Here is a 25,118-nt window from a genome sequence, read left to right on the forward strand (position 1 = left end):
CTCAAAAAAAAAGAAAAAAGAAAAAAAAAAAAAAAAAGGCCGGGCGCAGAGGCTCACGCCTGTAATCCCAGCACTTTGGGAGGCTAAGGTGGGCAGATCATGAGGTCAGGAGATTGAGACAATCCTGGCTAACACGGTGAAACACCGTCTCTATTAAAAAATACAAAAAATTAGCGGGCATGGTGGAGGGCGCCTGTAGTCCCAGCTACTCGGGAGGCTGAGGCAGGAGAATGGTGGGCACCCGGGAGGCAGAGATTGCAGTGAGCCGAGATCATGCCACTGCACTCCAGCCTGGGACAGAGCGAGGCTCCATCTCAAAAAAAAAAAAAAAAAAAAAAAAAAAAAAGATTACCTTAATTTTTAAAAATCCTATAGATTAAAATCACACAAAATAGTGCTTAAATGAAAATGTCCTAAAAATATTTTATTTCTCCTAAAAGCCTTAGATTTAATTTTCAAGATTCTGTATCACACAAAATGTTTAGTAGGCAAGTATGGAAGGAGTTCCTGGATTTTTCAATTGCACCTTGCCTAACCAGACTTCCTTTACAGTCAATACAGTTTCCTTTAAAGTTTAATAGAAAACCATGGAATCAGCATAAAAATGCTCAGAGTTGTGAAAGTTTCAGTTTGTATAGACAGATTAAGAAGACAAATCAGCATATCATGTTCACAGAAAACTCAGTGTCATTTTTTTCAGTACTCAAAAAAGAAATAGGTCGTTTCTGTTTTTTGATAGGATTCAATAAAAACTGTAAACTAAAAGCAACCAAAGCCTGAACCAAAGATCTCTTGTTATATCATATGTGAGTTCATTCACATGTTCTCCTATTGTTGCTTCAGACACTTATAGAAAAAGCACATTCAGTTGCTTTGGAAATGCATCTAAGAGCAGCATTCAATTTCAACTGCCAACTGCTCGTGATAGCCGGATTAGACAGATCATTCTTCTCACCTATTGTTTCCCTTTACAAGGATATATTTAAAGCCATGAATACACTCAGTGTCTTTGGATCTCCATATTTTAAAAAAATAAATAGCAATTACTATTTTGCCACATGATTTATAGTCAATCACTAAAAATACCAACACATTAATTATATGATTTGACTATACAAACTAAGGTGACCACTTGCAACAATCTGTCCTACTATATAGAAAAACATTCAACAGATTAATATGCTGCTAAGCCATAGCCTATTAAATTGATAAACTTTCAAGGGAAGAAGAATTTTAAAGATTACAGTTGGATTAATCTTTCTGTATGGTGCTCCAGGGTCATCACAAAATCAAACACAAAAGACTTTGCTGTGGAAATTGGCAACTAAAACAAAGATTCTCTAATTAAAAAAAAAAAATGAAGCCATTATGAAATAACAAAAATGTAAAAAGTAATAAAGAGAAACTAAACTCTGAAATAGGTTATCCATGTGAACTACATTGTCATAAAGCAAATAACTTCCCCACCCAAATTTGTTATAATGAAAAAATTGCTTAATAACCAAATAGCAACCCTAAATCACCATCATTATAAAAATGACTAATACTTTGTGAATACATGTATATTTGGTGCCAGGCATGGTGCTAATGCATTCCCTGGCTTACCGCTTACAATATTTTTGTGAAAGAAGTACCATATTGCCCCTATTTTACAGGTGGGCAAACCAAAGCATAGAGTGGTTAAGTGACTTGTCTAAGTCTAGTAAATTATAAACTCAGGGTTCAGATTTAAGCAGACAGTTTTCCAGACCCTGCACTGCCACTGTATCATGTTATTAAAGGTTTTTGTTTTTTGTTTTTTTCTTTTCTTTTTTCTTTTTTTTTAAGAGAGTCTTGCTCTGTCACCCAGGCTGGAGTGCAGTGGCGTGACTCACTGCAACCTTGGCCTCCCAGGCTCAAGTGATACTTGTGCCTCAGCCTCCAGAGTAGCTGGGATAACAGGCGTGCACCACCCTGCCCAGGTAATGTTATAGGTATTTTTGAGGGCCTAAGGAGAGAAATAAAAATACTTTTAGGGCTTCTCCACCCTCATAAGGCTTATTTATGTTAGGATAACTGGCAGATAACATTTTTATTCTAAATCACAATCACTTTATCAAACCCCAAAGAATCAATGAGCTTCCTTAATAGATTAAGATAATGTGTTACAAGATGCTAACACGTGGTTTATCCTAATACTTGCCTGAGACATGCTTAATATTGTAATTATGAAGAAAGGGCTATCTCAAATTCCTACTATTTCTATTTGTGTCTGATACAACAATAGGAGAATCACTGCTCCAATCAGCAAGTTGCATGGAGGTGTCTTCTTTAACTTCAATAAATATAATTTCTTACATTTCCTGATCTGTCTGTAGCAGGGGAAAAAAAAAAAGTGTTTGTCAGGTTTTTTCCTTTTTCTTTAAGTGAGGAAAAGTACAGAGGTGGGAGAGCAAGAATAGGCGAGGGGCAAAGTAATATCTACAAACACACACTTTCCAAACATAGAAGTTTCAAATCTGGCTGCCATGTCTTAGATAACAGTATCTTATAATAATCACTCAGTAGAAAAAAAAAAAAAAACTGGCTTCTAATTATAAATGAAACTGAAAGGAATTAATATCTAGAAGGAAAAAATGTATCTCATTTTGCTAACTGCAAAGATATTTTGCTCCTCCATCTTTTCTAATTTAGTTTTTTCCAAATTCCCTGACCATTATCCCCTTTGGAACTGATGTTTTCTTCACATGTACACATTTGGTTTGTGCCTTTCCTACTGCTCACTATACGAGGTAATTATAAATGCTTAGTTTATAGCTGCCTTCCTCACCAGACTTGTAAATCTGAAAGCAAAGGTAATGCTTTGTATCATCCCTCAGTGCTTTCTCAGGCTCTCAACAAACTTCTGCTGAACTGCCTTAGTATCAAGTACTAAGGCAGGAGCAGCAAAATGACACAAATTGCAATGATTCAAACTGTGGCAGGGCAAACGTAAAAGTAAATGATTAAAAAAGAGAATAAATCCCATCCTGGCTAACATGGTGAAACCCCATCTCTACTAAAAAATACAAAAAATTAGCAAGGCATGGTGGCGGGTGCCTATAATCCCAGCTACTCGGGAGGCTGAGGTAGAAGAATCACTTGAATCCAGGAAGTGGAGGTTGCAGTGAGCTGAGATTGCGCCACTGCACTCCAGCCTGGGCGACAGAGCAAGATTCCAACTCAAAAATAAATAAATAAATAAAATTAAAAAATAGAATAAATCAGGCCAGATGCACATGGCTCACGCCTGTAATCCCACCACTTTAGGAGGCTGAGGTGGGAGGACTGCTTGAGCCCATGAGTTTGAGACCAGCCTAGGCAACAAAGTGAGACCCCATCCCTACAAAAAACTAAAAAAAATTAGCTGGGCATGGTGGCGTGAGCATCTGTGATCCCAGGTACATAGGAGGCTGAGGCAGGAGAATCCCACTTGAGCCCAGGAAGTTGAGGCTGGAGTGAGCTGTGTCTGTACCACTGCATTCCAGGCTGGGTGACAGATGGAGATCCTGTCTCAAATAATCAATCAATCAATCAAACAGCACTTTGGTTGACACTAAGAAGGTAACACCAAAGGGCAGGGGGGTGGAATTTAGTCTAGTAGTTGCTTTCTGACTCTGACAAAATTCAAGTCCTAGCTCTGCCATTTCTAGCTGGGGGAGTCTAGACACCTCCCGGAGACTCAGTTTCTTCATCTGTAAATTGAGAACAATAACAGTACTACTTCCAATGGTAATTGTGATGACTATTTAGTGCTGAACCCAGTGTCTACAATCACAAATTTGCACAGTCACTTTAAAGAAAAGCCAACTATATTCAAGGTAAAAATAAGGATGCAGATGTTAAAATTCAGAAGAAATTATCTTTACTCCTCCAGCCTTATTTTCTGCACTTTACATGGCATCAGCACTGTACTGCCTGTGGTTCCCAGCATATATTATGCTATTTGTAGCCCTGTGCCTTAAGTTCTTGCTTAATAATGTTTCTTTTGACCAGGCACCGTAGCTCACGCCTGTAATCCCAACGCTTTGGGAGGCTGAGGCGGGCGAATCACTTGAGGTCAGGAGTTCACGACCAGCCTGGCCAACATGGCAAAACCCTGTCTCTACTAAAAATACAAAAATTAGCCGGGTGTGGTGGCCCGTGCCTGTAATCCCAGCTACTCGGGAGGCTGAGGCAGAAGAATAGGTTGAACCCGGGAGGAGGAGGTTGCAGTGAGCCAAGATCACACCACTGCACTCCAGCCTGAGTGACAGAACTAGGCCGTCTCAAAAAAAAAAAAAAAAAAAAAAAAAGAACTCTTCTTTCCATCCTGCCACTCACCCCTAACCCTCTGTTTGCTGAACAATTCCCACTCACTCTTCAAGGCTCAAGTTATAAGTCCTTGCTGGCTTTCTTCCTCCTTCTCAAGGCTTATGTATTTGTGACAACTACACTGTAATCTACTGACCTATTTAATATCAATCTTTCTACTTCTACTCTAAGCTTCCTGAGGTCAGAGACAAACTGGCTGCTGGATCCCCAGCAGTGGTATAAATGAGTAAGTAAATAAATATGTGTCAGACATAAAAAAGGTACTAAATAAGTTTTTCAGAAAATTAAATCAAACAGTTCCATCAAATCTAAGCTGGAACAGAGTATTATCTCTCTCCATCTGTTTCTAAGCACATCCTTTCCCACTCAATAAATGAAGTACTTCCCCCAATCTTTCAGGAAGTCTAGGGAACCATGGGACCTTCCATTACATTTCAGAGCCAAGAGTACCTCACCAGGCTTTACCTTGACAGGGGCACTGTGATCAGTAGCTTTGCTGCTCAGAGGGGCAAGAAAATGCAGGGCAGTTTATAAAGGTATCTGAAGAGAAGTCAGTGCTGAGAAACAAAGGAAGGGAATGTATGAGATCACCTGCACAAAATAGCACTCACTAAATACTTCTGATTAACAAGATTCTTAAGGTTTTACTCATGTACATCCAGTCTCTGGCATATTTCAGGTTGGGTAAAGGGGCTCATCAAGAATTACACTTTTAAAAAAAAAAAATTGGAAATACTTTCCCTAATACTAAGTTTACTGAATGGAAAAACTACAGCTAGGTGTTTTTATTTTTTTTAATGGATTAACAAATAAACATAAAACATGGACATGTGAATAGCTTCAAAAGGCTAGGCACTACTGCAGACAACACTACAGTAGGCATTTAATGGAAAAACTGTAAATCTTAAGCTGCTGAAACCAGGAGTGATTTTGCTTTTTTTTTTTTTTTGAGACGGAGTTTCCCTCTTGTTGCCCAGACTGGAGTGCAATGGCGTGATCTCGGCTCACTGCAACCTCCGCCTCTCAGGTTCAAGCCATTCTGCCTCAGCCTCCCGAGTAGCTGGGATTACAGACATGTGCCACCACGCCTGGCTAATTTTGTATTTTTAGTAGAGATGGGGTTTCTCCATGTTGGTCAGGCTGGTCTCGAACTCCCGACCTTATCTGCCCACCTTGGCCTCCCAAAGTGCTGGGATTACAGGCATGAGCCACCACGCCCGGCCTCCAGGAGTGATATTTAATGGCGCTGCCTAGGAAGACAGTGCTGCACAGTGTTTTTTTCAGCGTGAGCATAATCTAGAAACTGCTCCCTCTCACTTAAAGCCAGATAGAAGAGATGAGAAACCTGAAGATACTTTTTGAGGACCAAAGGCCTTCTGTTTCTCTGGGCTTCCCAGGTACTTGAGTGAAAATTCAAAATGTAAGCTAGTTTAAAGTTTATTTTCTATGCATGCAATTTAATAAATACTAAGTAATATATGAGACTTGCAATGGAACTTCAATGGAACACACTTCAGCTTATACCTGAATTAAGTATTTGGGAATTTAGTACCTCCCAAGGAAGAGTTCCACACCATTGGAGAAAAGGAGTGACTGTTTCATATAATGATCTAAGACAAGCTGCTATTTGGAACAAAATAAACATAATCCTTACTTCACATCATGTAGTAAAATTAATTTCAGACAATTAAAAGATATAAAAATAATACTATAAATAGCTTTAAAACATATAGGTCCAAATTTTTTCAGTAAGTAGAATATTTCTATCCTTATTGATGGAAAAGTGAACTAAGAAAAATAATTTTAAAAATCCACACACAAGACTGGATTGATGGTATTAAAATTTTGTAAATGTCTGTATATACAAATGAATAAAATAAAACAAAATGGCAAATGAAAAACCAGAGGAAAATTTGCAACATAACAGAACAAGGTTAATACTCTTAGTATATAAAGAATACTTACACATCAATATGAAAAAAAAATAAATAGCCATGAAGAAAGCTGGGCAAAGAACATGAATGATTTACAAAACAAGGAATATATAATAAAACATAATAGTAAATATTTGAAAAAATGTTTAGCCTCTGGTTTTTAAAAATGTAAATTAAAACAACAATAAAATACTAGTGATTAAGAGAAGGGGTTCTGAGGTCAGACACCAGGCCTATAACCCTGGACAATTCACTTCACTTATCTGAGTCTATTTTCTCGGTAAAATCAAGAGAACAATAATGCTTACCCCACAGGAATGATGTGAAAATTAAGCAACATGATGCACATAGGACACAACACTGTGTCCGGTACACAGTAAGTGTTCAATAAATATCCCTATGATGATGATGATACTTAAGGCTGTGAGAGTACACTGAAACATTTTTATACAACGCTTGTAAACAAAGATTGATTCAACCTTTCCACAGGATAATTTGGCAACATGTATCAAAAGTCTTAAAAGTGATCATATCCTTTGGGCTTCTCAAGATATCTGTCTATGCTTAAAAACAGTAGAAGAACTCAAAATAGAAAAGATTGCTAAATATGACTATATCCATTGATCATCCATTGATCCATGTGTCAAATACTTTTTTTTTTTTTTTTGAGAGGGAGTTTCGCTCTTGTTGCCCAGGCTGGAGTGCTATGGCGAGGTCTTGGCTCACTGCAACCTCCGCCTCCCAGGTTCAAGCGATTCTCCTGCCTCAGTAGGAGTAGCTGGGGTTACCGGCACCCGCCACCACACCCAGCTAATTTTTGTATATTTAGTAGGCTGGTTTCAAACTCCTGACCTCAGGTGATGTGCCCACCTCAGCCTCCCAAAGTGCTGGGATTACAGGCGTGAGCCACCGCACCCAGCCCCATGCGTCAAATACTTTTGAGCCCTGATAATACAAAAATATGCAAATGACCCAGTCCTTGACTTACAGGTTAGTGGGGGAGATAAGTAATAAAACAAGCACAGTAAAAAGATAAGAGCCACCATGGGTAAGTATACGGTGCTATGCTGTGTGTAGAAGGAGCACCTACCATGGTCTGAGGGGGTAGAGTCAGGGAAGCTTCCCAGAAGAAGTGACATTTAAGCTGAGACCTGAAGGATGAGTAGGAAATAGTTAGGTAGAGAGATGAAGGAAAAGTGTTCCAGGTAAAGGAAACAGCATGTGCAAAAGCCTAAAGACCAAAGGGAGCATGGGCACGTCAGCTTAACTGTGAGCGGTGTGCAAGGCAGGGACTTGGGAAGAGACAGGGCTGAAGAGGTAAGCAAGGCTGGATCATTTAAGGATCACTAGCAATTTAATTATAGACTTTATTCTAAGAATAATACAAACTGAATTTAAAAGCACTTAGTTTGTAACAAATATAATAGTTAATATTCATAATCAAGAGGGTACACAAACTGAAAAGAATAGCTTATAAAAAGGAAATACAATTGAAGTGAGTGTTGCACAACTCTAAGTTAACTAAAAATAATTGGATTGTATACTTATTAAAACAGGTACATTTCAGAGTTTGTAGATTATACCTCAAAAAATATATCTTTTCAAAAACTTTAATGTAAATGCCTAATAAGCATTTGAAAAATACCTGACCTAATAATAAAATACAAATCAAACCAACTAGGTACTACCCTTTATCCTAAAAAATTAGTAGTGATTAAAATACAAATGAAATGAGGCTGGACACATTGGTGTGGGTGGGCTTATAATCCCAGCTACTCAGAAGGCTGAAGTGGGAGGATTGCTTGAGCCCAGGAGTTCAAGACTAGCCTGGGAAATAGCAAGACACCAACTCAAAAATGAAAATGAAATGAGAATATTCAGTGTAAATAAGGTTAGGAAAAATGAGCATTCCTATACTATGCTAGCTGGAATAAACATTAATTGAAATAACCTTTCTAGAAAGTATAAATATATAACAGAAATCTTTAAAACAATTTTTTTTTTTTTTTCACAGAGTCTCGCTCTGTTACCCAGGCTAGAGTGCAGTGGCACAATCTCAGCTTATCGCAACCTCTGCCTCCCAGGTTCAAGCAATTCTCCTGCCTCAGCCTCCCAAGTAGCTGGAACTACAGGAATGTACCACCACACCCGGCTAATTTTTTGTATTTTTAGTAGAGATAGGGTTTCACTATGTTGGCCAGGCTGGTCTCAAACTCCTGACCTTGTGATCCGCCCGCCTTGGCCTCCCAAAGTGCTGGGATTACAGGCATGAGCCACTGTGCCTGGCCTTAAAATTGTTTATACCCTATAATCTAGTAATTGAATTTCTTGAAATCTTAATAAATGTTCCAAACTGAGTCAAATATTTCTAGCCAATGATGTTCATTGTAATGTAATTTATAATAGAAAAACAAGGGCTGGGTGTGGTGAGTCACATCTGTAATTCCAGCATTTTGGAAGTCTGTGGTGAGAGGATTGCTTGAGCCCAGGAGTTTGAGACCAGCCTGGGCAACAGGATGAAACCCCGTTTCTCCAAAATATAAAATCTTTAGATAGGCATGGTGGTGCATGTCTATGGTCCCAGCTTTTTGGCTGGGCTGAGATGGAAGGATCACTTGAGCTCAGGTCAGGGCTTCAGTGAGCTGTGATTGTACCACTACACTCCAGCCTGGGCAACAGAGTGAGACCCTGACTCAAAAAAAAAAAAAAAAAAAAAAAAAGCTGGGGGCAGGGGGGTTGGGAAAAAACTGAATGCCAACCAATAATGGAATGGAATGGTTAGAAAGAGTTAAAACTACTGAATGGAGCCTGGTGCAGTGGCTCACGCCTGTAAGCCTATAACTTCAGGCAGGCATGGTGGTGCACATCTGTAGTCCCAGTTACTTGGGAGGCTGAGAAAGGAGAATCGCTTGAACCTAGGAGGCGGAGGTTGCAGTGAGCTGAGATCATGCTACTACACTCCAGTCTGGGCAACAGAGTGAGACTGTCTCAAAAAAGCAAAACAAAACATACAAACAAAAACTACTGAATGCGGTCATTTAAATGATACAGCAATACATCTGTGATAGATACCAAACTTCTAAAAAAAAAAGATATAAAATTATATATATACAGCAGTACTTCAGCTTTATAAAATAAATGGTATATGTCTTTTTTTAAAAATCTTTTCTGTACTTCTCTATATTTCTGGATTTCCTACAATAGTCATTTCTAGAGTTCATGAAAATTTCTAAAGCTGTCTTCAAAAAATTCAAAGGCATCACTTTTTTTTTTTCCTCTGTCACTGGTGCCTAAATCAGGAAAAGCATCACTTGTGTTTATACTTAATAGAAATCAATTTCATATCTGCCTTGGCTTTATTTTCTCAAGCTAGTGAGAGAGGTGTGCTATATTTAATCCATATGTGCATATAACTCAATAATATTTATTCAGCATCAAGAAATAAGATGCATATGTAAATGGATTTACGCATTAATTAGAATGTGCATCTTAAATGTCAAAACTTTGGTGAAACTTAGATGGACATCTATCTAAAAATACACCACACTCAATCCTGATAGCTTAAATCAAGATTTAAAACAAGAGTAAGCCTTCTTATGATGATTCAGAATCATCATGAGGAACATATAATAGTAGCTGTCAGGAACTACTGGGTCCTAGAGGGCTATCTGTCCCTATATTAATTAGGCAAGAATTGCTCAATTTTTTTTATTATGCCAGCTACTTGTGGGTTTTTTTTCTCCCCCTTTTCCCTTGTGGTGAAACCAACAGGTATTTTTTCCCAGCACTATAGGGAACCTGCCTTTAGCAGCACCTGTAATTTTCCATTCTTATGCTGCTTTTGGAAATATGAGAATAAGAAAACTTAACATCCACATTTATAAGATTTATGTATAAATTAAGAGTTAATAGGCTTCAAACAAAGCTATCACCTGAAATGATTTGCATAAACTTAGATGATTCTGTTCTAGGTAGTCAAGGTTGCAATATAAATGATCTCCAAAGAGATTGTGAGTTCTTGATTGTGTTTCATATCTTGCACCTTTATTCAACTGGCAGTCAAGTCTCAGGATCAGAAACTGCATATGCTGTTTCTCTTACCACATCATGGAAAGAGATATAAACCAGGAGCCAAGGAACTTAGTTCTATGCAGTTATTACACCCACAAGTTTTGTCACTTTCAGCCAAGTCTTTAAACTGTGGTACCTGTCCTGCGTAACTTTTGAGGCTGCTTGAGAATTACATTAGATCACAAACACACACACACCAAAAACCACTCTGAAAAGTACAGGGCACTACAGAAAACTAAAATACTATTATAGTATTATACTGTGTTTATTTAACCCTGGATCAATATAGGTATCAATTCAGAAAACTCACACCAGATTGGGGATTGGTGGGAGAATGGGGAGGAGATGATGGTCAAAGGGTACAAAGTCTCCATTAGACAGGAGGAGTAAGTTATGAAGAGCTATTGTACAATATGGTTTCTATAGTCAATAATAATGTATTGTAGACTTGAAAATTGTAGCCGGTCACAGTGGCTCATGCCTATAATCCCAATTCTTTAGGAGGCTGAGACAGGAGGATCCCTTGAGGCCAGGAGTTCAAGACCAGCCTGGGCAGCAAGTCCCCAAGCAAGTCTCCATCTCTACAAAGAAAAAAAATTAAAATTAGCTGGGCAGTCCCAGATACTCAGGAGGCTGAGGTAGGAGGATCACTTGAGCCCAGGAACTTGAGGCTGCAGTGAGCTATGACTGTGCCACTGCACTCCAGCCTGTGCTACAGTGAGACCCCATCTTTAAAAAAAAAAAAGAAAAAAGAAAGAAAGAAAGAAAGAAAATTGCTGTGAGATTTTAAATGTTTTCACCACAAAAAAAGCTAACTAGGTGAAGTGATAGATGTTAATTAGCCTTACTTAATTATTCCATAATGTACACATATATTAAAACATCATGTTTTATACCATAAATGTTTTGTCCATTAAAAAGTAATACATTTTTTAAAATAAAAAAGAAGGTTTAAAAAAATTTATACCAGAAAGAACAGAAAGAGACAAAGATGATTCTTATATCGCCTTCTAGTAATCAGGAAACATCTATTATCTAAGAAGAACAATATCTATCCCAAGAGTTGGCATCTCTGATCCCTCCCCTCAAATCTAATCAGTTCCCAAGTCTTTTCCACAACCCCTCACATCTGCCTCCTTCTTTCCTTTACCACTTCAAAATCCCAGTTTGGGCATTTATTACCTCACACCTGAGCTTCTAGAACGGCCTCTCACTGGCTCCACTCATGGCCTCGCTCTCTTTCTCAAAGTTCTCTGGCTCATATCTACTAGATCAATTTTCTTAAAATAGACCTGGTGTGGTGGCTCATGCCTGTAATTCCAGCACTTTGGGAGGCGAAGGTGGGCAGATGGCTTGAGCCCAGGAGTTCGAGACCAGCCTGGGTAACATGGCGAAACCCCATCTCTACAAAAAACAAAAAAAAAAAAAACAAAAATTATCCAGGCGTGATGGTGCGTGCCTGTAGTCCCAGCTACTGGGGAAGCTGAGGTGGGAGGATCGCCCGAGCCCAAGAGGCGGAGGTTGCAGTGAGCCGAGATTGTGCTACTGCACTCTAGCCTGAATGGCAGAGTGAGACTGTCTCAAAAAAAAACAACAACAAAAAAAAAAAACTTAAAATACCACTGTGATCATATCTACTCAAAACCTCAGCAGACTCTTCATTACCTTCTCCATCAAGTTCAAACTTCAAACTCCCAAGCTCAGTAGTCCCTGTGCAATCCTAGCTGCCTCCTCACCTTTATCTCTTACTACTCTCCCAAACAAATCCTTCCTCAAACTGGTCTATTTAATTCCTTCAGATATGCCCTGTACTCTTCTGCCTCTAAGTTTTGGCGTACACAATTTCTCTTCACTTGCAATACTCTCTTCTTCACAGCTTCACTCTTGGCCTATAGAAATTCAATCCATCCTTCAAGAACTAGTTTGAGAGCCACCTACTAGGCATATTTTTTCATCACCAAGGAGGAAAAGATGGCAGATTCTAAAGTTAGACATGTCTGGGTTTGAATTATAACTCCAGTCACTTACTGGCTGAGTGACACTGCGTATATTTCTTAAAACTCTGCCTCAGCTTCTTCATCTTTAAGATGGGGATAAGAGCAACTTCCCTAAGGCATACTGTGTAAAGTAAATGAATTAATTCATGTAAAGCACTTAACATGATGCCTGGCATAGATGAGGACCCAAGAAATGTTAGATATTGTTATTACTCTTATTATTAACATTGCCATTAGTGAATTTATCTTAATCTGAATTCAGATAATACTTATGGCCATTACAAACCCTTCACGTACCTACAGTATCATTCCCCTCCTTCTTCTTTTCCCTCTTACCTCATGTTTGTTCTTCCTCCAATGCCCCAGCCCCCCAGATTGCAAGATCCTGATGAACGGGTCAATTTCTTACACATCTTAGTATCTACAATGGTCACTCACACCTAGCATATTGTTTAATGCCTAATGAAACAACACTAAAGAGCTGGCAGTATTAAAATGCCCTGCATCCTATAGTGAAAAAGTATTAACAGCGTGCCCAAAGTGATTAATTAAAAAATGTAAATTTCCAGCCTCACAAAATTAAATCTCTTCTTTCATGGTTCTCTAAGTTCTTTTTGCTATTTTACAGCAAACGACCCAACCTATTCATGCAGCAAGAGATAGAATAGCAAAATATATGGAGGTCAGACAGCAGCCAAATGCTAGAGTACAAGGACCTCGAAACAACTCAGCTGAACACAATTCTGGATGAAGTCCAAAAGGGAGACAATTTAAAGGGAAAGGAAGCCGGCTTATTAGTTATGCTAATAATGCTGATTGTTACACCAGCCTTAGGATTCCTTTGCATACAGGGTCAAGTATAAACAACTGAAATAACCAGGCTAGTACATATAGAAATATTAGTGATTCAGCTCAACAATGGAGCTTATTATGCGATCAATTTAATCACCTATGTCAAAAGTGACTATTAATATACCTCAAGATTCGAAAGTAACTCAAGTTTTGGCTGATGAAGTCATATCAAGTGTACACGGTCTTACTGTATACTAATCATTCACTTCAAGTAAATTAGTATGATGACAACTTGATATACATATATTATCATAGCATAAACTATTTTCAACAATGCCCAAGGAAAATAAATGTTACTATAGTACTGATTTCCAGTTTATTTGTATGACTCTAGTAACTTTCAATCAATTTATTCAAAATCAGGCCTAGTAACCACAAACCAAAGAGTTTCCTAGTGGAGTGAATTAAGAAGGTTTGATGGTATGTTAATGACTTTCCAAAAACTAGCATAAAGTACTACACATAAGAATAAACTATATTAAATTTTTATTCCTATGATACTTGTCTTCAGATGACCCTAAAATGTTTTACCAGCTTTGAAGTACAAGTATTCTCAAATCACAAAATCTTAGATTAGAAATAGAAGTCCCCCACTGCAGGAATTCTTTATATCACCTCCCAGGCAAAATGTTCTCCAGCCTTTGCTTGAATATTTCCAGCAATGTGCACTCACTATTTTGCAAGGCAGTGCACTCCACTGTTACAAATTCTTCCTTACAATCACTGGAAATCTGCCTCCCTAAACCAAGAATCCCAGTTCTGCTCTCTGAAACAACCCAAGATATGTTAACCTTTGAAATAAAATTACTTATTGAATTAAGATATAGTTGTCAATTTGGTCACACAAAATGCAATTAAAGCTCTGAAAAGAAGAAACCACAACCATACACAACAAAACTTTGAAATTCAGGAAATTATACTGAAATGACAAGCCAGCAAATTTCAGGATATCAAAGCTCACACCTCAGTTAACATACAAATATTAAGAGTAACCTGACTGATTTTTGTTACAATGGAGAGTGGTACAGTGTTTATTAAATACCTTTTTTTGCAACTTGACACTACTAAATCCACCAACAGTTTTTAAAATTACAGTTCTGCAAGTAGTTCAAGGTGGTTTTCCCAGTTGCTCACATTTTCATTCAGTCTATTTCTCTCTAAAACATCTGGGTGTTTGTTTTTTAAAGCCCATTCGCCCCACTGGTGCAATATATTGTTTTTAAAAATAAATATTTTCAAAAACGAAGCCTAAGAGAATGGAGTGTAAAAGAGTGGGGGTGGTGAGAGGAGAGAAGGCAAAGACGGGCCCAGCGGGGAAAGGCTGGTTACTGGGTATTCTCCTTCTGAGAGCATGCTTTATTGGCATAGGCATCTGAGGTAACGAGTCATACAAACACGACCTTATAACGAGAATGATCATGAGCAATGAGTGTAAGGCATAAATATCTGTAAGATGGAAATAATTTGGCACTGATCACCAAGCAGCACCAGATGCTTCAGGACCTCATAAAGGAAAGGTTAAGAGGTCCACGAAATAGAGATCATTGCCACCCTTTGGGGTGGGGGGGGCAGGAGGAAGAAACCAAGGAGTAACTACCGTTGGGCAGTTCAAAGCCTGAACAGTACAGAGCACAAGAAAGCCAGCAAGTGACTAGGGGAAGGCACACACCCTGGCGAGTCCGAAGAAGGGTGTGCAGTGTGCAAATACTGAACGGGTCTATGAAATGGTGTGGGTAAGAGATGTGGGTGTGGGTAAGGGGCAACGCAGGAGGCTCACGGTCCCCTCCCTGCCGCAGAGCAACAGAGGGTAAAAGAAGGGGGAGGGTGAAAAGCAAGAATGACTCATTACCAAAAGGAAGTGCTCAAGCCATAGGGAGGCATGCCACAGGGGATTTCAGGGCGAGGACTGTGAGGAGCTAGGTGCTCAGGGTGATGGGGGCAAAAATCAACGTCTTGTAGTTCCTGCTGCTAGTCTTTAAGATGGGGGTGTGGGGGGTTCGCGGCAGCCGACTGCCAAGGCCTGGGAAGCGGCGCGGCGCGTGCGCAGTGGCGTTCGGCGGGACCCGCTGAGGCAAAGCGGAGCCGCAGTGACAGAAGCAAGCGGAGCGGCCGCCAGGAAGGACTCACCGAGGCGCAGGGGCTGGAGGTGGTGCTGGGGGTAGGTGACCGCTGGACCGTGACCAAAGCCATCTAGGCGCTGCTGGGTTGTTCCGGGCAGGGCATTCTTGTCCTGAGTGTGGGGGGCGGGAGGGTGACGGAGCCGGGATGGGGAAAGGGGTGCGGGGTGGGGATGAAGGGAACGGGGAGGAGGAGGAGGCCGCGGGAACGGCCGCAGACTCCGCACCCACCACCAGACTCTCGCCGACTGACGCGCCGAACGGGCGGCGGGCGGGCGGTTCGGCAGCTGCGGGGCACAATGAGCGCTCCCAGTGCGCAGGCGCCACCTGTCAGCTACCGCCTCTCCCCTCGGCGCGCGCCGCCGCCTGGTCGTAACCCTTGAGTTGCCGGAAGCCGGCCAAGTGCGTGCGCCTCGGCCCGCCGCACCCTCCTGGGTTGCCTCCTTTGCACTGGAATCGCGCGATTTGCCAGCGCTGGGTGCTGTGGAGTGGGGTGGGGGAAGGGGCCGAGGGGAGCCAGCCCGGTGAGGGGTCTCAATCGAGTGAGGGGGCCGCTGGAGTCTTCACTCCTGAGAGACAACCATTTTATGAGGTGGGGCGGCGCACAGCTTAACCAACCTTAGGAAAAAGCAGCTGAGATGAAAATCCTGAAGCAAAGTGAGAAAGGGCTCCGCGGAGTTTCAGACCCTCTCACTGGGCGCAGACAGGACTGAGCTGGACCAGTTTACCCCCTTCGCCCCGGTTCTCGGGGGCTTTTTCTCAACTTTCCCACCCTTCCGTCCATGTTTTATGATGAGACTTCTGGAAAGAAAACCATTTTCCTTTTGATACCCTGGAAAGGTTTGTGGTACCCTCATGCTTCCTCTATTGCCTGTCTAAAGACTTATTCATTATTCCTGAGAAGAGAAGCTGAGCGCCTCTGGGAGTCCGTGGAAGCCTGGCTCGAAGAGTTGTGAGGGTCCAGCCTGCTATTGACCTCTCACTTGCCTCCTGCTGTGAAGACAGTCTCTTAATTAAACAGGATTTGCTCGTTAAGCTTTCTTCTCCTTCGTCTCTAAATGTCATTATTTCATAGACCTATGTAAAAGTGAAGATTAAAAGATATTTTAAGGGAATGATTTTCTCAGAGGTAAACTCTTTGCAGAACATAAGCAAAGAATGTAATGGAAAATCAAGATTAAAAAGGAAAAAAAATCGCACAATGCAAATATCACTGATTATTTACACAAAGAAAGAGAGTTGACAAGGCTGTTTCTCAGTTTGAGTGGATGAGCTGGTAAATACCACCGTACATATCAAAGCTGTAGAAAACACACACACTCGGGAGTTTGCAGTTATTAAAACCCACCCCCTCCTGTTTGTCATTCAAACACTCTTGGATCTCATTGCTCCTTTTAAACTGACAGGGCTGTCATGAGCTCTTTCTGGCTGCTGTACGGTTAAATGCCACAAGAGTCCTCTGTGCTGAGCCTTTGTTCTCTCCCTGGGGCCCTGTGGTTGAAATAATTAGCAGGGAGGTTCCATCAAGAATCAGACACTGAGGGTCCCTGTATTATACAGTCCTATACAGAGTGTAGTGCAGAGAAGCCAGCTGGTAGGCTTTTGCCCCCTGGTGGTGATCAGGAGTGCCTGTGAGGCAAAATTAAACAAAGATGTATGGTTCACAGATTAAACAATCTGACTGTGTTTTTCCCAGAGCTCCGTAGTAAACAGGAAAAGAGAAGGCAAGGTTCAGAAGTAAGAACTTTGAACCAATGCATGGGAGACCAAACAGGAAACTAGATACACAGCCAAGAAATACACATAGCTAGAAGCTGAATGAACTCAAATAAATGAAATATATGTGCTTTATGAACCAAAGTATCATTCTAGAAAAAGTAATACTCAAATCTGTAGGTCTTAGTACTTGTATGTTGATTCTCTGACTCAGGGACGGCAACAATGATGATCGACTTTTTCATGGTAACATACTCTTAAGAAATTCTCTTGGAAAATGTAGGACTTGAGTCCATGAACCTTGCAGTGAGAAAGCACTACCATTGGAATCAGAAGACCTGGTTTCTAGTTCCAGCTCTAAAACCTTATGCAAATGGCTTGAACTTTTTGAGCGTTAATTCCTTTATCTCTACAATGGAACCCTAACTGACAGGATTCTTGAGATAATGTATGGTAAAGTGCAGTATAAACTGTAAAGCCCTCTATGTAATTAAGATAACTTTTTTTTTTTTTTTTTTTTTTGAGACAGAGTCTCCCTTTGCCGCCCAGGCTGGAGTGCAGTGGTGCAATCTCGGCTCACTGCAACCTCCACCTCCTGGGTTCAAGAAATTCTGCTGCCTCAGCCTCCCGAGTAGCTGGGATTACAGGGGCCCACCACCACACCTGGCTAGTTTTTGTATTGGCCAGGCTGGTCTCGAACACCTGTCCTTAAGTGATCTGCCCACCTCAGCCTCCCAAAGTGTTAGGATTACAGGCGTGAGCCACTGCGCCTGGCCTTTTTTATTTATTTATTTATTTATTTTTTTGACATGGAGTCTCGCTCTTGTTGTGCAGGCTGGAGTGCAATGGCATAATCTCAGCTCACTGCAACCTCCGCCACCCTGGTTCAAGCTGTTCTCCTGTCTCAGCCTCCTGGGATTATAGGCATGCACCACCACGCCCGGCTAATTTTATGTCTTTTTAGTAGAGACGGGGGTTTCACCATGTTGGTCAGGCTGTTCTTGAACTTCTGACCTCAGATGATCCGCCTGCCTTGGCCTCCCAAAATGCTGGGATTACAGGCGTGAGCCCCCACGCCCGACCATCATTCTTTTTCTTAATAGTAGAAGTAGATTAGTGGTCAAGACACGTTTCATCTGTGGGTAAGTGTGGAACATTTTTGTTCCACATACCTAAGGTGATAAAATCCTGATCAAGAATTATGAGATAACAAAATTCACATTGTATCAGGAAGTTCATTTATTAATTTTCAGGGGAAATATTTCTTCCTGGTATATACCTTTTAAAGAAACTAAGATTTGGAAATTATTGGTGCATGTTCATTAATTTATTTACTAATAATTGAGAAAATATTTTTTGAATGTGTATCGTATACTAGACACTGCTTTAAGAACAAGAAATGTTTATCTACCTCTTAGGGGCTCAAAGCCAATTAGTAGGGGAAAACACATCAACAAATAATTAGAGCGTAGTTTAGTGGTACCATGGCTTCTGTCACCTCTGCTAGGCACGAAAGGAGGTATGTAGAAATATAGGAGAAGATTATATACATACAAAGTTCTATAGAAACAAAGCAGAGAAGGTCTGGGCAAATGTGGTCTTTATGATATTGGCTTTCAGGCTTTGTCTGCAGATCCCAGTACAGTCACTTTGTGAACAGAGCTGGACCACAGTAAGCATTTGATGAATCTAGGCTCTGTGCCCCATTTATACCTAATTTTCCTAGGCTCCACCCTGGTTCCTGCTAGGTCTTCTGGTGAACTGAGAGAGGAGGTATCTTCTAATAGAGTGAAGATCCTAGGATCCTCTTACTATTCTGGCTGAATTTGAGGAGAGAGAGGTCAAGAGCAGGATTCCCAAAAGAGGGAGCCAAAGATACAAAAGTCCTCCTAGTTCTATTTATAGCACTTTCACTCTTCCCACCTATGATGCTGGAGGCCTGGTTGTACCACTGGAGTCCATTTAACCCTTAACTTGTATCAATACTTCTTCTGGGGTGAAATTATAGGGGAGCTTGAAATCTCTGAGGTTAGCTGCTTCTTAAGCTTTGAGAACCTGATGAAAACTATTGACCTTCTCTCCAGAAAGATGTACTTGCATATTTCTCATACCTACTAAAACCTATCAAGGAACCCAGGTGAAGAATCCTGATCTAAATGTTAAAGGGGTGGTTCTTTACCTTTTTTTTGCACATCATGACATCCATAGAAATAATACTTGTACAGCACACAGGGATAAATTAAAGGGGATTTGGAGGCAACTAATTACATGGGACTTGGTGAAAAAAAATGGTTTTCTTTATATTACTTACTTTTAATGAGAAAATAAACATATTAAGGATGACACTAAATACTGAATTTGTATACGTTTCCAGATAAAGTTGTCTAAAAATTTAATGAAAAACCTGACATTGCTTCTCTAAACATAACTTTTTTTATACAGGATTTTATTATTGAAATGACTGCATGCAGTTCTTGAATGAGACAGTTTAACAGTGATCTCTTCAAATTCTTGGTGGTCATTATTGATGAGAACTTAGTTCATACAAGTAGGTGATAAAAAAAAAAAAAGTTTTTTGTTTGTTTTTTTGAGACGGAGTCTCACTGTGTCGCCCAGGCTGCAGGCTGGAGTGCAGTGGCGCAATCTCCGCTCACTGCAAGCTCTGCCTCCCGGGTTCACACCATTCTCCTGCCTCAGCCTCCCGAGTAGCTGGGACTACAGGCGCCTGCCACCATGCCCGGCTAATTTTTTGTATTTTTAGTAGAGACAGGGTTTCACCGTGTTAGCCAGGATGGTCTCAATCTCCTGACCTCGTGATCTGCCTGCCTCGGCCTCCCAAAGTGCTGGGATTACAGGTGTGAGCCATGGTGCCCGGCCAAAAAAAACTTTTAAACAATTTTCACAACAATTCAAAATTTACAAGTATAAATTATAATTGATAATATATCCACATTATCATAGGGTATTTCCTCATTACATTTGCCAATGGGAATTTCCCCATCTACCCAAACACTTTTCATGTCAAGCATCTATTGCAAAATATTGATAACGGTCTAATTTGCAGAGTATGATTGTGTTATTAGAGCAATAATTCTGCATCTAACTCGAACATAACTAAAAGGGCACATCAGATATAAACAAAAGGAAGAATTCGATATATATAAAAAGAGAGATTGTGAGCTGAGTTCATCAGGAGTACCTAGCAGGCCTCCCTGTCTTTCCTGGCCTTATCTGAGGCTGTAAGTCCTGCTCTTTTGGTACCTGGAACATCCTCCAAAGCTCAGTGTTTATGATAGGCAGCAATGTTTACTACAATTGTCTTATGAAAGTGATGACCTGGTAGAATACTCCTTGGCTTTGCTTGGCAAGAACTTCATTGTGCTGTCCACCAGCAGGACCATGGGCATACTAGGGTGGGTATTCACAACCTGATTTTGAGGGGCTGCTGAGAATCTCTAGATCACACTGCTTCTTGCCAGGAGTGAATTACCTAGATGTATCAACCACTCCAGTTCTTTTAAGTAACTCCTCAGGCTGAATAGATCCCTATCTTGCAATATGTCTGAAACTCATTCATTGCATACCAAATGAAGTGTTTCACTTAAAAGATTATGGCTTATATAGCTAAGCTTGAGAGAGAGAGAAAAAAAAGAGAGAGAGAGAGAGAGAGAGACAAGAAATCATGGTCCTATCCTTGATAATCCAATCCCTTATATTTGAAACAACTCAGGCATAATTATAAGTATAAATTAATATAGCACAGATATATAAGAGCTGAGAGCAACTGCAGTATTATTGAGTCATGTGTTGCCTTCACTTGGTTGCATTTTTTCTTAAGTTTTATAAAAACTTTAACTTTTACTAACTTCATTTAACTGTGTCCTAACAGGAGATAGAAACCACACCAGCTTGGGTGGGGTGCGGTGCCTCATGCCTGTAATTCCAGCACTTTGGGAGGCTGAGGCAGGAGGATTGCATAAGGATAGGAATTTGAGAGCAGCCTGGGCAACATAGTGAGACCTTATCGCTCCAAAAAATACCAAAATTAGCCGGCTGTGGTGGTACACACCTGCAGTCCTAGCTACTTAGAGGTCTGAGGTGGGAGGATTGCTTGAGCCCAGGGTATTGAGGTTGCAGTGAGCTATGATTATGCCATTATACTCCAGCCTGTGTGACAGAGCAAGACCTTGTCTCAAAAACAAAAACAAAAACAAAAACAAAAAAACCCAGAAACTCTACGAGTTATTTGCCAAGAAATTTTAACAATGAATTAATTACTAGATGTAAAGTTATTAAGTAGATAACTTTTTTAGAGAAATCTAAGGTGTCACAGAGGTGAGTACTACCTCCCACCTTAAGGGCTAGAAAAGAAAAAACAAAGAATCAAAGGGAAAAATTTAGAAATTTAGAGGATTGGCCCCACAGAGCTAAAACTAAGGTCTCTGAGGAGAAAGTGCTGCTCAGCTGGTATTAGTGCCTCTGAGCTTAGAGGAGGGGCTTCATGGCACCTAGGTTTCTGGGACACAGACTTCTGAAGCCAGAGCACTGGCTGGCTAGTGGTGGTGCCTTAGAGTAATGAAAATTATAGAACTATAGAAAAACTACTACACACTGGATTCAGCTGTTGCTTCAAAAAGGAAATGCTACTACCAGAATGAAGAAGCATTACTAGGTGAAGGACACAGGAACCAAAAGACCACAAGAAGCAGTCAGTGGATAGACAAGAAGGAGCAAGTCTCTTGTCTTTCCTTCAGGTGTGGGATGTCCCTCTAGTGCCCCCAGTTAACATAGTATAACAAAGCCAGCTGGCGAGGCAAAGAAATGTGATTTTCAGGGTCTCAGCTTTAGCAACAAAGAAGAGTAAAAATGGGTGAATTTGGAGATGAGACAATAATTTAATAACTGGCACTTGATTGATGTGGAAATTGATGCCAGAATGGAATTTATCTCCCATCCTCTGGTTTGCATATATCTCTTAAAGACAGTTAAAGACCTTGCTACTTCCTGCTCCTCAGATACACTCAGCATACTTTCATCAATGTGATGCAGACTGGGAAGTCAAGATGCTCAATATCTCTGTAGATTATATTATGGCAGGGAGCTAGAGAAATGATGTAGCTCTGAGGCAAGACTGTGAAGGGATATTGTTGGCCCTGCCAAGTAAAACCAAACTGCTTCAGGTGTTTCTTGCCAATTTATATGGAGAAATAAGCATTTTCTAGGACAATAGCTACACACCAGGTGCCAAGGGCTGTGTTGATTTGCTTCAATAAAGATACTACATATGGAAGAGGAGGTGCAAGTGGAGGCATAATCTGATAAAATTTACAGTAATCCACAGTCATTCTCCAAGATCCATCCACCTTCTTCTTCGCAGGCCAAACAGACAAGTTAAATTGATGTGAGGTAGCTTTCATCACTCCTGCTTCTTTTTTTTTTTTTTTTTTTTTTTTTTTGAGACAGAATTTCCATTGCCTAGGCTGGAGTGCAGTGGTGTGATCTCGGCTCAGTGCAACCTCGACCTCCCAGGTTCAAGCGATTCTCCCACCTCAGCCTCCTGAGTAGCTGGGATTTCAGGCGTGTGCCACCAAGCCCGGTTAATTTTCATATTTTTAGTAGAGACGGGGTTTCACCATGTTGACCAGGCTGGTATCAAACTCCTGACCTCAGGATATCCACCCGCCTCGGCCTGCCAAAGTGCTAGGATTACAGGCGTGAGACACTGTGCCCAGCCTCACTCCTGCTTCTTTCAGATCTTTATTGGTGTCATTAATCTCTGTAATCCCCCATCCCCGCAACCCCAAGGAAGCAACATTTTTGTTTACTGTCCTGGTGTGTTTGGAGGGGGTTTGAGAGGAGGTTTTCAAAGGCTTCAAGTTGGCCCTTCCTACTATAATAGTCCTTATTCCAGAGTCAGAGAACTGATATAGAGATCCTGCCAGTTACCAGTATCTCTGTTCTAATTATATATTCAGGGACTGATGAAATCACCACAGGGTGGTTCTATGGCCCTACTAAACCACTGTGATTCAAACTTGAGTTAAGACTCCATCTGACCACCACAAACCCCCACGTAACCTTATGGACTGAAGTGGTATTTTGGATCCCCAGGATTAACATCAGTTTAGAATTAGTGTTTAGATATCTCTGAAAAACCTGGATATTCCTTTTCCCTAGCACAAAGTCATTTTAGGAAATGGCCACCAATCTCTGTGGAAAAGACTTAGAGGAAGATTTTTCAGTATATTCTAGTGGCAATGCTACAGAGCTCTTTCTCAAAGGGACCCACCTTTCAATTAAGGAACTGGGTGAGAGGTTGGAATTCTCCATTGTGGTGACTAAAATTATATTATTGGCCCTCATACAGGCAGGCCTTGGAGATATTTTGGGTTTGGTTCCAGACCACTACAATAAAGAGAACATCACAATAAAGTGGTCACATGAAGTTTTGGTTTCCCAACGCATATATAAAAGTTGTATTCATCCTATAGTCTATTAAGTGTGCAGTAGCATTATGTCTAAAAACTGTGCATACCTTAATTTAAAAATACTTTTTTTGCTAAAAAATGCCAACAATCATATGAGCCTTTACCCACTCAAAATCTTTTTGAGGATGGAGGATCTTGCTTCGATGTTGATAGCTGATGACTGATCAGAGTAGTGGTTGCTGAAGGCTGGCGTGGCTGTGAGAATATCTTAAATTAAGACAATTGAGTTTGCTACATTGATTGACTCTTCCTGTCATGAATAATTTCTCTGTAACATTTGATGTTGTTTCATAACTTTTTACCCACAGTGGAACTTCTTTCAAAATTAGAGTCAGTCTTGTCAAATCCTATCACTACTTCATCAACTAAGTTTATAATAGTATTCTAAATCCTTTGTTGTCATTTCAATGATGTTCACAGTGTCTTCACCAGGAGTGATTCCATCTCAAGAAACTGCTTTCTTTGCCCATCTGTAAGAAGACACTCCTCATTCATTCAAGTTTTATCATGAGATTGCAGCAATTCAGTCACATCTTCAGGCCTCACGTCTACTTCTAGTTCTCTTGCTATTTCCATTACATCTGCAGTTACTTCCTCCACTGAAGTCCTGGGGCCCTCAAAATCATCCATGAGGATTGGAATCAACTTCTTCCAAACTCTGTTAATGCTGATCAATTTTGACTTCCTTCCATGAATCACAAATGTTCTTAATGACATCTAGAATGGTGAATCCTTTCAAGAAGGTTTTCAATTTACTTTGCCCAAATCCATCAGAATAATCACTATCTATGGAAGCTATAGTCTTATGAAATGTATTTCTTAAATAAGACTTGAAAGTTGAAATTGGTCTTTGATCCATGGGCTGCAGAATGGATTCTATGTTGGCAGGCATGGGAACATTAATTACCTTGTACATTTCCATCAGAGCTATTAGATGACCAAGTGTACTGCCAATGAACAGTAATATTTTGAAAGGAATCAATTTTCCTGAGCAGTAGATCTCAAGGGTGTATTTAAAATATTCCATAAACCATACTGTAAACAGATGTGCTGTCATCCAGACTTTGTTGTTCCATTTATAGAGTACAGGCAGAATAGATCCAGCATAATTCTTAAGGGTTAGGATTTTTGAAATGATAAATGAGAATTCGTTTCACTTTAAAGTCACCAACTGCATTAGCCCCAAACAAGAGAGTCAGACTGTCCTTTGAAGCTTTGAAGCCAGACGTTGACTTCTCTCCAGCTATGAAATCCTAGATAGCATCTTCTTCCAATAGAAGGCTGTTTTGTCTGCATGGAAAATCCATTGTTTAGTGTAGCCATCTTCATTGATGATCTTAGTTAAATCTTCTGGGTAACTTGCTGCAACTTCTACATCAGCACGTGCAGCTTCACCTTGCACTTTTAAGTTATGGAGATGTCTTCTTTCCTTAAACCCCATGAATCAACTTCTGCTAGTTTTCAGCTTTTCTTCTGCAGCTTTCTCACCTCTCTCAGCCTTCACAGAATTGAAGAGAAGTTAGGGCCTTGCTCTGGATTGGGCTTTGGCTTAAGGGAATGTTGTAGCTGATTTGATCTTCTATCCAGACCACTAACAGTTTCTCCATATCA

General features: G+C 40.4%; 2 protein-coding genes across 5 annotated transcripts in view; one reads left to right on the forward strand and one right to left on the reverse strand.

Annotated features, from left to right (window-relative positions):
• The window catches only part of SSH2 (slingshot protein phosphatase 2), a 303,694-nt gene extending 288,095 nt beyond the window's left edge, over positions 1-15,599 (reverse strand). For all 4 annotated transcript variants that reach the window (XM_021928216.2, XM_003912549.4, XM_003912550.4 and 1 more), the window contains exon 1: positions 15,314-15,599. Coding sequence is in view for 3 of the 4 variants with exons in the window: in XM_003912549.4 (XP_003912598.2) it covers positions 15,314-15,376 (63 nt within the window). In the remaining variant the exon portion in view is untranslated. The remainder of the gene's footprint in view (positions 1-15,313) is intronic.
• EFCAB5 (EF-hand calcium binding domain 5) overlaps positions 15,214-25,118 on the forward strand; it is a 187,299-nt gene continuing 177,394 nt past the window's right edge. The window contains exon 1 of the mRNA XM_031657008.1: positions 15,214-15,344. The gene's annotated coding sequence lies outside the window, so the exon portion shown is untranslated. The remainder of the gene's footprint in view (positions 15,345-25,118) is intronic.

The sequence above is a fragment of the Papio anubis genome, chromosome 17 (genome assembly GCF_008728515.1).
Source record: "Papio anubis isolate 15944 chromosome 17, Panubis1.0, whole genome shotgun sequence".
In the NCBI taxonomy this organism is placed as follows: Eukaryota; Metazoa; Chordata; class Mammalia; order Primates; family Cercopithecidae; genus Papio; species Papio anubis.